We start from the raw sequence: 12,389 nt of genomic DNA on the forward strand, positions 1-12,389 counted from the left end.
TTCTATCTCTCCCAATCAATTTGGCTTCATGCCCAGTCGTTCAACTATGGAAGCGATCTTTCTTATTAGAAGCTTGATGGAGAAATATAAAGATGTGAAGAAAGATCTACACATAGTTTTTATCGATTTGGAGAAGACTTATGATAGTGTTCCAAGAGATGTCTTATGGAGAGTGTTAGAACAAAAGAGGGTATCTATTAGGTACATACAAGTATTGAAAGATATGTATAAAGGAGCAACTACTATTGTGCGCACAGTGGGAGGGGACACAAGAGATTTTCCTATCTCAGTCGGATTACATCAAGGTTCAGTTGTAAGCCCTTGCCTTTTTATATTAGTGTTAGATGAATTGACGAAACATTTACAAGAGAGTATCCCTTGGTACATGATGTTTGCGGACGATATAGTTCATAGATGAGACGTGAGAATGAGTCAATAGAAAGTTAGAGCTTTGGAGAAGTACTATAGAGTCAAAAGGCTTTAAGTTAAGTAGAACGAATATAAAATACATGCATTGCAAGTTCAGTGAAAGCCGAACTGGTGATAGGGAAGGAGTTAGTTTGGATAGAGTGGTACTGTCCCAAAGTAATCACTTTAAATATCTTGACTCAATCCTTCAAGTAGATGGGAGATGTAAGGAGCATGTTAGTCATAGGATTAAAGCCGGATGGTTGAAATAGAGACGTGTCACAGGAGTTTTATGTGATCACAAGATTCTCAATAAGTTGAAAGGAAAATTTTACCGTATAGTCATATGACCAGCCATGTTATATGACAGTGAGTGTTGGGCATTGAAGGAGTCGTATGTGTCTAAGATAAGAGTTACGGAGATGAAAATGTTAAGGCGGATGAGTGGTCATACTAGACTAGATAAAGTCCGTAATGAGAGTATTATAGAAAAGGTAGGAGCGGTACCAATTGAGGATAAGTTGAGAGAAGGGAGATTAAGGTGATTTGATTATGTGAAGTGTAGACATACGAAGGCTCCAGTTAGACAAGTAGAACACATTAGGTTAAATGATAAAAAGAAAAGAAATGATAGACCTAAACTAACTTAGAGATGAGTAGTACAATATGATCTAGAAGCATTACACATTTTTGAGAATTTAACCCAAAATTGTTTAAAGTAGAGAAAAAAAATCCATATAACCGATCTTAAATTTTTTGGGATAAAAACTTAGTTGAGTTGAGTTATATTGTTTCACATAACACATTCACCTCTCCTACAATTGAGTTCCGTCCCACTTACCGATGCTGTAGGGGTCCCCTCACCCGTTGCCCTAGTCCTTCAATTCTGCGCCATGGTCCTTCTTCTTCTTCTTCTTCTTCCTTTGGGGTTCTTTTTATTTTTTTATTTTTCCCTCTACTGGAGTTATTTTTTTATTTTTCCCTCTACTTGAGGGAAAAGAAAAGGGTGCAAAACCCCGTTATATCTATTAATTAAATCAATCTTAAATAGAAAATATGTAAAGCCTTTTACATCAATTCTTGAAATAAATAGTAGAAAATTCTGAATCGCAAGTGCTCTATGGTGAAGTAAGCAACTGAAATCAACAATTTCAGGTAGCCAGAGCTGTCGTCTTCAGACCCACCGTACCCAATATCAAATAATGTGTGATGTCAAAGTAAAAATGAAAATCATTCAAGTTTCATCTTCACTGTCTGAAAGTAGGCAATCTTGAATTTGCTGCCTGCAAGAAGAAAATTCGGTTTATAAATATAAGTGTTAAAAGTTTCAAAGAGGCATAAAACATTAGTTGCCAGAGCAGAAAAATAAACAGAATTAAGCCAAAAATAAATTGCATATGAGCCTAGAGACTCCAGAATTGCAGCAGGCCAAAGCATTGTAGCCTTGAACTGAGTGTATCCAACATAGAAGTAACTTGTTATCCAAGTTATCCCCATATGAAACATATAAAGTAATAATTAGAGCAAAGATAAACAAAAGAATTTTCACCTTAGCATACTGGAATTGTCACAGCTGCCATGCTTCACCCGGGCAACCATTTGTTGGGGTAAAGACAAATAGAAATGTTCCATTGATGAGGAATCCTTGGGGAGTATCTGAAAACGGCAACTTGAACAACAGGCACCACCAAATCTTGAACTTTGGCAACTTTCGGGTTTGTTCGAACTCGATAAATCAGAATTACTGAGAGGACTATTGCAAAGAGGACAGAATGACTCCGAGGACATAGATTCCATGGGCTTGAGATTGTATCTCTTCTGACGCCTTCGAGTAGCCAAAGGAACAGTACAATCACTGATTTCAGGAATTCTATTAAAATGGAATGGAGTAAGCTTTCCAGCTGTTCGTACAATCGTACACTCTCGAGAAGGATTTTCTTCCTGCAACCCAAAAGATTTAACATTGATAACTAACATTCTCTTACAATAAAGAGCTAGCACTGCACTCATACTAAAAGGCCACAAAAGAGACTTGTCAAGAAAGAACACATAATTTCAAGTTATCTAAACTGATCATAGACTTGTTTTCCTTTTTGAAAGAAGACTAATCTTCACGCAGATGAAAGCAACCTTAACAACAAAACCCCTTTTTTTCTCCTTGTCAAAGGAAGTGGGCGGCGGGTGATCAAAAAAACAATGACACTAGTTCTCATCAACTAAAATGCTTATTGAACTCTACTACTCACTAGCAATTAGTACTCCCAAATGGCCCTAAGGCACTCTAAGAAATATTGAAGTTATGAGAAGAAAACTTCATACCTGCAAAAGAGTTACAAATGAAGACACCAAACCATTGATTCCAGCGGGAGGGCTATTAGGTAACTGCAAGGTCTTTAGACTGCCCTGCCAAGATGAGAACAGAACCTTCATTTAGCAGTAGACTAGATTTATTCAAATTCGTTAAAAATGAATACAGAATGCTATACCACAAAAGATAATTTCGTATGGAGAAAACTGAAAAAAGCATGAGGCACAAACCCATCAATGCGGCATAGCAAGTTCAACTCCTGTGCTGTACAGTCACGAAGCGGAAGAACTACTGGTATATCCCATCTGGCATCAACATACTGAATATCAGCTGACAAAGAATATCCTTGGCCCTGTTAGAAGAAAAAACAACAAAGACGGCTAAAGAGACCTTATTTGCATCAAAAGTAATCTTAATGGCTGTAACCAATAATCTATGATATTAAAAAAATAATGAAAAATTTGAACTGAATGAGAAGTTAGAAAACCTGGCATATTTATGGTTTTTGTGACAGACCAGCAATGCCAGAATAAACTTATTCTTTATTTCTGCTGTGATTATAATGAGAAAAGCAGAATGCCACATATCTTTTATAAAGTAAGATATGTGGCCCTACATTAATTCTACTCAACTCAACTCAACTCAACCTTTATCCCAAAAATTTGGAGTCGGCTATATGGATTTGCTTTCTACACTCTAAACGATTTTGGGTTAAATCCTCATAAATGTGTAATGCTTCTAGGTCATGTTGTACTACTCTCCTCCAAGTCAATTTAGGTCTATCCCTTTTTTTCTTTCTATCCTCTAACCTAATGTGCTCTACTTGTCTAACTGGAGCCTCCGTATGTCTACGCTTCATATGATCAAACCACCTTAATCTCCCTTCTCTCAACTTATTCTCAATGGGCACCACTCCTACCTTTTCTCTAATACTCTCATTACGGACTTTATCTAGTTTAATATGGCCACTCATCCATCTTAACATTCTCATCTCTGCAACTCTTATCTTAGACGCATACGACTCCTTCAGTGCCCAACAATCACTACCATATAACATGGTCGGTCGTATGGCTGTACGGTAAAATTTTTTTTTTAACTTATTGGGAATCTTGCGATCACATAAAACTCCCGTGGCACGTCTCCACTTCAACCATCCAGCTTTAATCTTATGACTAACATCCTCCTCACATCCCCCATCTACTTGAAGGACTGAACCGAGATATTTAAAGTAATTACTTTGGGACAGTACCACTCCATCCAAACTAACTCCTTCCCTATCACCAGTTTGGCCTTCACTGAACTTGCAATGCATGTATTCTGTCTTCATTCTACTTAACTTAAAGCCCTTTGACTCTAGAGTACTTCTCCAAAGCTCTAACTTTCTACTGACTCCTTCTCACGTCTCATCTATCAGAACAATATCATCCGCAAACATCATGCACCAAGGAATACTTTCTTGTATATGTTTCGTCAATTCATCTAAAACTAATGTAAAAAGGTAAGAGCTTATAGCTGATCCTTAGTGTAATCCAACTGAGATCGAAAAATCTCTTGTATCCCCTCCCACTGTGCGCACAATAGTAGTTGCTCCTTCATACATATCTTTCAACACTTGTATGTACCTAATAGATACCCTCTTTTGTTCTAACACTTTTCATAAGACATCTCTTGGAACACTATCATAAGCCTTCTCCAAATCAATAAAAATCATGTGTAGATCTTTCTTCACATCTCTATATTTCTCCATCAAGCTTCTAATGAGAAAGATCGCTTCCATAGTTGAATGATAGGGCATGAAGCCAAATTAATTGAGAGAGATAGAAGTATCATGACGTAGTCGATGCTCCACAACTCTCTTCCACAACTTCATAGTGTGGCTCATGAGTTTAATTCCCCTATAATTTGAGCAACTCTGTATGTCTCCCTTATTTTTAAAAATAGGTACTAAAATACTATTCTATTCATCAGGCATTTTCTTTGAGTTTCGAATCTTATTAAATAATTTAGTTAACCATGCCACTCCCATATCTCCCAAACACTTCCACACTTCAATTGGTATTCCATCGGGTCCACAGGCTTTATGATGAAGACATCAGGGAGGACTTACTTGATGCACTTATGTTCAAGGGGGCTATCACAAGATCACGGGCCAAGGCATTGCAAGCACTAGTGAAGGAACATCATTTGGCCAAGGACTCGCCAAGCCCTAAAGGATGCGCCACTTGCCTAATTACATTGAACATACGAGAAGAAGGAACAAGCATGGCCAAATGCTTGGGAGACCCATTGGAGCATGGCTTAGGTGGCATGCCATGTGGCGAATGATCTGGCAACCAAGAAGGATGTGGCAGCTTGTGTGGAAGGTGACGTGGCATGTGGGACCTCTTCTTCTACAAGTCTACCAACCATTAGAAGATACAGCTTTGCCCAATATGCAAGAGCTATTGTTGTTGGTTATTGTCCACCTCTTTTACACTTTTGGTAAAAGCTAATTAACTAAATCAGACTACAAGACGAACATTTTTTGGAGATTGTGATCTGATTTGGGAGGCTTCTTTTGCAATTTTGGTAAAAGCTAATTAACCAAATCAGACTACAAGACAAAGAACATTTTTAGGAGATTGTGATCTGATTTGGGAGGGCTTCTTTTTATGGTATTGTAATTTAAACATTTATAGAAAGGCTAAGGAAATTATCCAAGCCAAGCATGGTTCATTGGGTAGTAGCCATGCTTGGCAGAAACTCACCTCTAAAAGGGGAGTCTCTCTCATTTTGCTGGAGATTTTTGAGATTGTATTTTCTTCCTCCATTGTAGAGAAGCTTCAAGCTCTCAAACTGAAACTCTTGTGAGGTTATGTTCTTTGCTAAGTTTCACCTAGAACTTAGACTTATTACAAGTTGTCACTTGTAATATCTTAGGCTTATACTTGAGAAACTCTAGCACAGGTTGCTATTGTGTTTCAAGTGCCATTGACATCTTGTATTTTCTGTTTTTTTTTTCAAGGTTAATGAAAGTCCTCTTTGTTCTAAAGTACTGTCTATCTTGTTAGAAGTTGAGTTGTTTGTGTATGTGCTGGAGTGTTTGTGCTTGGGTGAAGGACGGTCCATCTTCCATGGCTGAATGAGTGGTGCTCTCCTTTACAACATTCAGCCAAGGCCTGCATCACTTTACCCACTTTCATTCTCTTAAGTGCTTCCTTTACTTCTAAAGATCTAATCCTTCTAGTATAATTCACATTCTTTTCTATTGTTCTATAGTCTATATTCACGTTATTACCATTTTGACTATTATTAAAAAGATCATTAAAATAATTTCTCCATCTTTCTTTAATATCCTCATCTTTCACCAACACTTTTCCTTCTTTATCCTTAATGCACCTAACTTGATTGAGATCTTGACATTTCCTTTCTCTCCTCCTTGCTAATCTATAAATATCTTTCTCCCCTTCTTCAGTTCCAAGTTTCTCATATAACTTTTCAAAGGCAGGTGCTCTCGTTTGACTAACTGTCTTTTTCGCCCCTTTCTTTGCTATCTTGTACTGTTCATATGCCTCATTATTATCACATTTAGGTAATTTCTTATACCATTCCCTTTTTCTCTTCACTGCCTTTTGTACTTCCTCATTCCACCACCATCTCTCTTTTAAGGGTGGTCCATGTCCTTTAGACTCTCCAAGTATTTTTCTAGCTACTTCTCTAATCTTTGATGCCATCTGTATCCACATATCATTAGCCTCCATATCCAGCTTCCATGCTTCGGACTCGAGAATCTCATTTTTGAACTTCACTTGCTTTACTCCTTTGAACTCCCACCACTTTATTCGAGCTACACTATTTCTTCTGACCTTACTTGAATCGTTCCTAAACTTAACATTCAAAACTACTAACCAATGTTGACTTATTAAAGCCTCTCCTAGAATGACCTTGCAATCCTTGCATAGAGCTCTATTTGTCTTCCTGGTTAAGAGGAAGTCGATTTGGCTTCTATGTTGTCCACTTTTGAAAGTCACTAAATGTGACTCTTTTTATAAAATAGGTATTTGTTAGTATTAGGTCGTATGCCATAGCAAAATCCAGAATGCTTTTTCTCTCCTCATTTCGACTGTCAAAACCAAAACCTCCATGAACATTCTCATATCCTTGCCTATCACTTCCTACATGTCCATTCAAATCTCCATCAATGAAAACATTATCTTCATTCGGTATACTTTGCATTAAATCATCCATATCTTCCCAAAATCTTTGTTTACTCTCACTATCTAGTCCTATTTGTGGGGCATAAGCACTAACTACATTTATTGTTTCTCCTTCTAGTACTAGCTTTATTAGTATAATTCTATCTTCTACTCTTTTCACTGCTATTACAGCGTCTTTCAATGTCCTGTCTATGATTATGCCCACTCCGTTCTTGTTTCTCTCCTTTCCGGCAAACCACAATTTGTACCCTGAATTACCCACTTCCTTGCGTTTCTCTCCTACCCATTTAGTCTCCTGAATGCAAGCAATATTCACCCTTCTCCTTTCCAAGGTATCCACAAGTTTCATTAATTTTCCTGTAAGTGATTCAACATTCCAAGTACTAACTCTGATCCTCCTCCTATCCTATTCTTTCCTAATTGGTCTCCTTCTATGATATCTTCTATTATTTTCTATATCTATCTTGTGTTCTGTTCCACTATCTGTTCTACCATCTGGCCCTACATTAATTCTATTTGAAAATATTTCTCACAGTACAGCTGGAATGTGTTTGTTGAAATAAATTTCTTTCCAGCTTATTTTTATTCTTCAAAGTTGTATAGTTTGATGAAAATAAAATTCAAAGTTATGTTTACAAGTGATTGCAGGGCAGTGAAAATGGGACTTCAGAAAAATGATATTATTCAACTATAATAGAAGCTTTTACTTGGTTATCACAATAGCAAGTTCCACTAGTTATGTCCCTGTTACTTTTATGGGTCTCCTCTCTTCTGCAACATATGTTTTGTCTGGGTGATAAAATCACATAAAGGGAAGCTTGAGAAGAAAGCTTATTTAAATTTGTTTCAGGAACACCTCTATCTCACCCCCAAAGTTAAACATCTGAGAAGTATAGCATCATACATAACCCAATAATGCAAAAACATAACTACTGTCAAGTGAACCAAAAATCTTTCTTCAAAGAGGCTATAGCACTGCCTTTTATCCATCTTTCCATCTTCAAGTTATGGTTTGCTTTCCAGTTTATAAAGAAAGATTGGCATTAGTTATGTCACTATTACTCTATTGTTCATGTAAACGACAAGTTTTGCTCTAAACTCATGTCACCTCAAAAGAACTAGGTCAAGAGTGCCTCTCTTCATAGCATTTATAGTTATACGATTTTTTTTCTATAAGTGCATCTCTCAATCATATACTGCAAACATAAAATAAATTTTGTTTTATATAGCTTACTATGTTACCACTGGAATATATATATATATATATATATATATATATATATATATATACACACACACACTTCAACAAAGAGGCTTCAACTTGAAGGCTTTGAAAGACAAACCTTCACTGTTGCTGCAAGGACATGGCAAGCAATCCTTGATGTGCAAGATCCTAAAATAAGCCTGTTGTATCCATTTTCAGAAGCAACCTACAAAAAGGGGGGAAATTTTCCTTGATGAATGGATTCTTATTCTCCTCATTCTATGCTTGCAATTGAAATATAGACATCTAGGCAAAACCTTTTGCAAGGCCAACATCCGCAGGTGTAGCAGAAGGTCTTCTTTCCCTGTCGCATCATTCACAGCATCTAGTAATTTTGTCAATCTGTCCTTCCCTTCAATTGAATCTGAAGTATATATATTTTCAATTGGAAACACATGCAATTGCTTCATAGGTGGGGTTAGCTTTGAGACAACCAATTTCATCTCTCTAATTGCATCATCCACTTTCTCAGAAGCATCTGGGTAGACAGCACTTTCATCAATAAATGCTACTCCAACACCAAACACCGGTAATGATCTGTCCTTACTCGCATCAAAATTTTTCTGCGCTCTATGCTGCATTTCATGTACAAACTGTAGGGCCACGCTGAAACACAACTAGAAGTGCTCAGAAAATAAAATTGAACATTACAAACAAGGCAAAATAAAAGGAGCATCCCACGGTGAATTTCCAAATAAAACAGCTTTAATAATTTTGTTTATAAAGAAATAATCTTTGGATCATCATATATATATATATATATATATATATATATATATATATATATTCCAATACAATGATAGAGGATCAAGCTATATATGCAACCATAAACTCATTTCTTCAATCGAATTGTTATTAATGGCAAAAATATAATTAAGCATTTAAAAAAACGTGTTCTTGTGAATATTATTCTAAAGTTGCTTCAAATTAACAAAAAAATATTGCAAATTCCTGAATCATCCGCAGTAAATTTTGTATGCAGAGAACACAATACATCTCTTACACAAAAGCAAAACATAATCATCAGCTAGAAATAAAATCAAACACAAAGACACAAAACGCTAAGAAGAGAAACCTGGAGGCAGGGCCGCCAGAGAAAGCGACAAGGACATTATCAGAAGGGGTAATCATAGAATAAGAAGTAACAGAAAGTCTAAACTTCCCATAAAGATTGCGCCGAAAACAACCGTAACAGAAGTGCGCATCATCAGCACCAGCACCAGCACCAGCAGAGGCACTAGAAATGGGCTGGTTGGCCTTGCACTTGACACACAGATTCTGCTGTCCATTAGTACTAGTACTTAACTTCCGATCAGTTAAAGACGGCGAGTCTTCTGCATACTCCTCGTCGTTCTTGTAGCAATTAGACTGGCAGCTTGAAGAATTGCAAGCCATGGCTGATAAGTATTGGGAGCTGGTTCTGTGAAATCACACAATTGGCCGTTTCATTCTCGGATTTAGGTATTGCATCGTTCGGCTCAGCGCAGCAGACAAGCACAGGGTATTAGCAAAGGTTTGGGCAAATCACGCCAAATCTTTATTTTATGGGCTGAGATGGGCTGCTCTCACTGCTTGCATATAAAAACCCAAGTATGTCTAGGTAAGTATATTGTGTTGCCCAGCCCATGTCCAGCATGTTAAGTATTTACATATGTTTCTTTTTTTTTTTTTTTTTCCCTTAAACGAGAAGTTATAATATATTCTCAAGGTAGTACACTTCATATTTATAAAATTTTAATTATTTCTCAAAACAAAAAAAAGTAAACGCTTGGCTTTGTTTAGTCCAGTGATTAAAGACATGTTATTTACATTGTAGAGCCAGATTCGAGTTCTTACTCTCTTAATTCTCCTACTACAGGCATGCAGTTTCAATTCTAATTCAGATTCTGTTAGAAACTGAAACTGTATTGAAATTTCGATAAAATTCCAGTTTGAATCTTTATTATTTTGATTATAATTCAGTTTGATTCGATTTTCGATTGTTTAGTTTCAGTTCAGTTTGGTACGATTCTAATTCAGTTCTTGATTTTTGAAATAATTTTATGTAATTATTTCTATAAAAAGTCATACTTGAATTAACATTTAAATTTTGAAATATGTCATTAATACAAATATATCATGTGATATATCATTTAATTATTTTTAAATTATATAATCTTTAACTATAAACTATATATATAATTTAAAATTAAGCATATTATATAATATAGTAAATATACCTTTTATTAACTATGTGATAATATTTAAGTATAACATATAAATATAATTATAAATTATGAATTAAGTATATAGATAATACAATAATTCATTTATAATTAAGAATTATAAGGCGATTTAATGCATTTATAAGTGAAATTATTAAGAAAAGATGGAGAAATGAAAGATAATATTAAGTTTGTATATAGTCCATAATTATATGTATGCATATAATATTAATTGCATGTAAATATATAATTATATTAAAAGTATATAATATATCTAAAAAAATCATAATATATATATATATATATATAATTAATTCTCGATTTAATTTTAATTTGGTACGATTCTTAATAAAAATAAAAATCAAATCAAAACATCAAAGTAAGTTCGGTTCGATTTAATTCTAAATAATTTGATACTATTTGGTTTGAAGAATGAAGGAACTTCAAAAGATTTTAGATGATGGCGATTCTGGTATGAAGATAGGCTATGTTTGATTATTATGTGCTTGAGAGGATGTCCAATTTATTTGTGGGTATCTTGTTCCTATGGTCAACCTAGTGATCCTAAGAGAGATTCTCAAATGCAGGAGTAGGTAGTGAACTTTGGTTGCATTTGTGAAAAGGCTTTTTTTGTTGTATTTTGTTCCATCTTTATGAGAATTTATTATTTTATGTTGCATGAATTTTGAATATGTCTACTTGAATTGTGATCCAATCAGAAAGTTTCATATTACTAATGAGGACAATGTTCCCTACCATTATAAATATTGCATTGTTTGCCATTGCGGTAGATTTATGAGATATTTGATAAATAAACCGGGATTAAGATTTAAGAGTTTTGAGTGACTATATCTCACTCTTTTTCATTACAATGAAATTCTTTCTCTCGTCTTACTCGTAAATATAAATCTTACCATCAAATCATGTTAATCTTACCGTCAAACCACGTAAATCTTATGTAATTATGTGCAATGAAAAATTTTGTCAATAGTGAATATATGGGAGTTTCCCTACAGGTCCACTTTGCCAATGCAATAAATCTACTAGCAAAGGCTCTTATATCTCTTTTTTGGTTTGGAGCTTCACTTGATATCTTCAACATGTTAAATTCACATCATTTACTATGACTTCATTACTTATTTATTTCCTCAACAACACTTGCCTGATATGATTATTTATGTTATGGTAGGTGTCCACAACACAACCTGTGCCACATCAGATTTTTTTTTTCTTTTACCAAAATACTAGTTTCATTCCAGAATAATAAATTAAAGCATGTTCAAAACTCCAAACAAATATATTTTTAGCACAATTAATACACTTAATGTCTACTTAATTTAAAGAAAAGAGACCAGATCTGCAATCAGTGGGCCACCTAAAATAAGCTGAATGGAAATGCAGATTAGACAATACCACTAGAAAGCCAGAAGGGTGGTGTGTTGTTCACTATGTTGTCATTTTGCCCTTCCCTTTAAAAAAAAAAAATCACTTTAGGTAAATTATATAGAAAGTTCGCCGATTTAAGATAACATAATAATAAGATATCTAAATTTTAATTTATAGTACAAAATCATTCATTTTTAATTTAAGTAACATAAAACTTTCTTATGAATTTTAATAGTTGATTTTTAAAATATTTATATTGATGTGACATTTATTAAATTAAAAAATTATATTTCATATATTAATAGTTTGAAGTAAATAAGTTTTAGGTTATTAAAATGTCAATATATACAATTTTAATTGTCATAATTTTAAGTAGATAGAAAACATAATTAAATTTTTTTCTGATAAGTATTAAATTAACAGAGAGAAAATATAATTTTTAATATAACAAATGTATCATCAATAAAAATGACTTAAAATTTGGCTACTAAATATCGTAGGAGGGCTTTCTATTACTTAAATTAAAGACTAAGGAGTTTTGTATTACAAATTAAAATTTATATATCTTATTGTTTCATATCACTATACTGAGGTTATGCAATTTACGCCTTCACTTTTAGTGT

At 34.4% G+C, this 12,389-nt stretch overlaps 1 protein-coding gene across 1 annotated transcript; it reads right to left on the reverse strand.

Annotated features, from left to right (window-relative positions):
- Window positions 1–1,402: 1,402 nt before the first annotated feature.
- On the reverse strand, window positions 1,403–9,698 carry LOC110639166 (cytoplasmic tRNA 2-thiolation protein 2). The gene is made up of 7 exons (XM_021789991.2): window positions 9,252–9,698; window positions 8,434–8,782; window positions 8,256–8,342; window positions 2,947–3,068; window positions 2,728–2,806; window positions 1,958–2,349; window positions 1,403–1,691 (listed from the first exon to the last, which is right to left on the reverse strand). The coding sequence occupies exons 1-7, from the start codon at window positions 9,569–9,571 to the stop codon at window positions 1,643–1,645; spliced, it is 1,398 nt and encodes a 465-aa protein (XP_021645683.2). The 5' UTR covers window positions 9,572–9,698; the 3' UTR covers window positions 1,403–1,642.
- Between the last annotated feature and the right edge of the window lie 2,691 nt (window positions 9,699–12,389).

This window comes from Hevea brasiliensis, chromosome 3, assembly GCF_030052815.1.
Source record: "Hevea brasiliensis isolate MT/VB/25A 57/8 chromosome 3, ASM3005281v1, whole genome shotgun sequence".
NCBI lineage: Eukaryota > Viridiplantae > Streptophyta > Magnoliopsida > Malpighiales > Euphorbiaceae > Hevea > Hevea brasiliensis.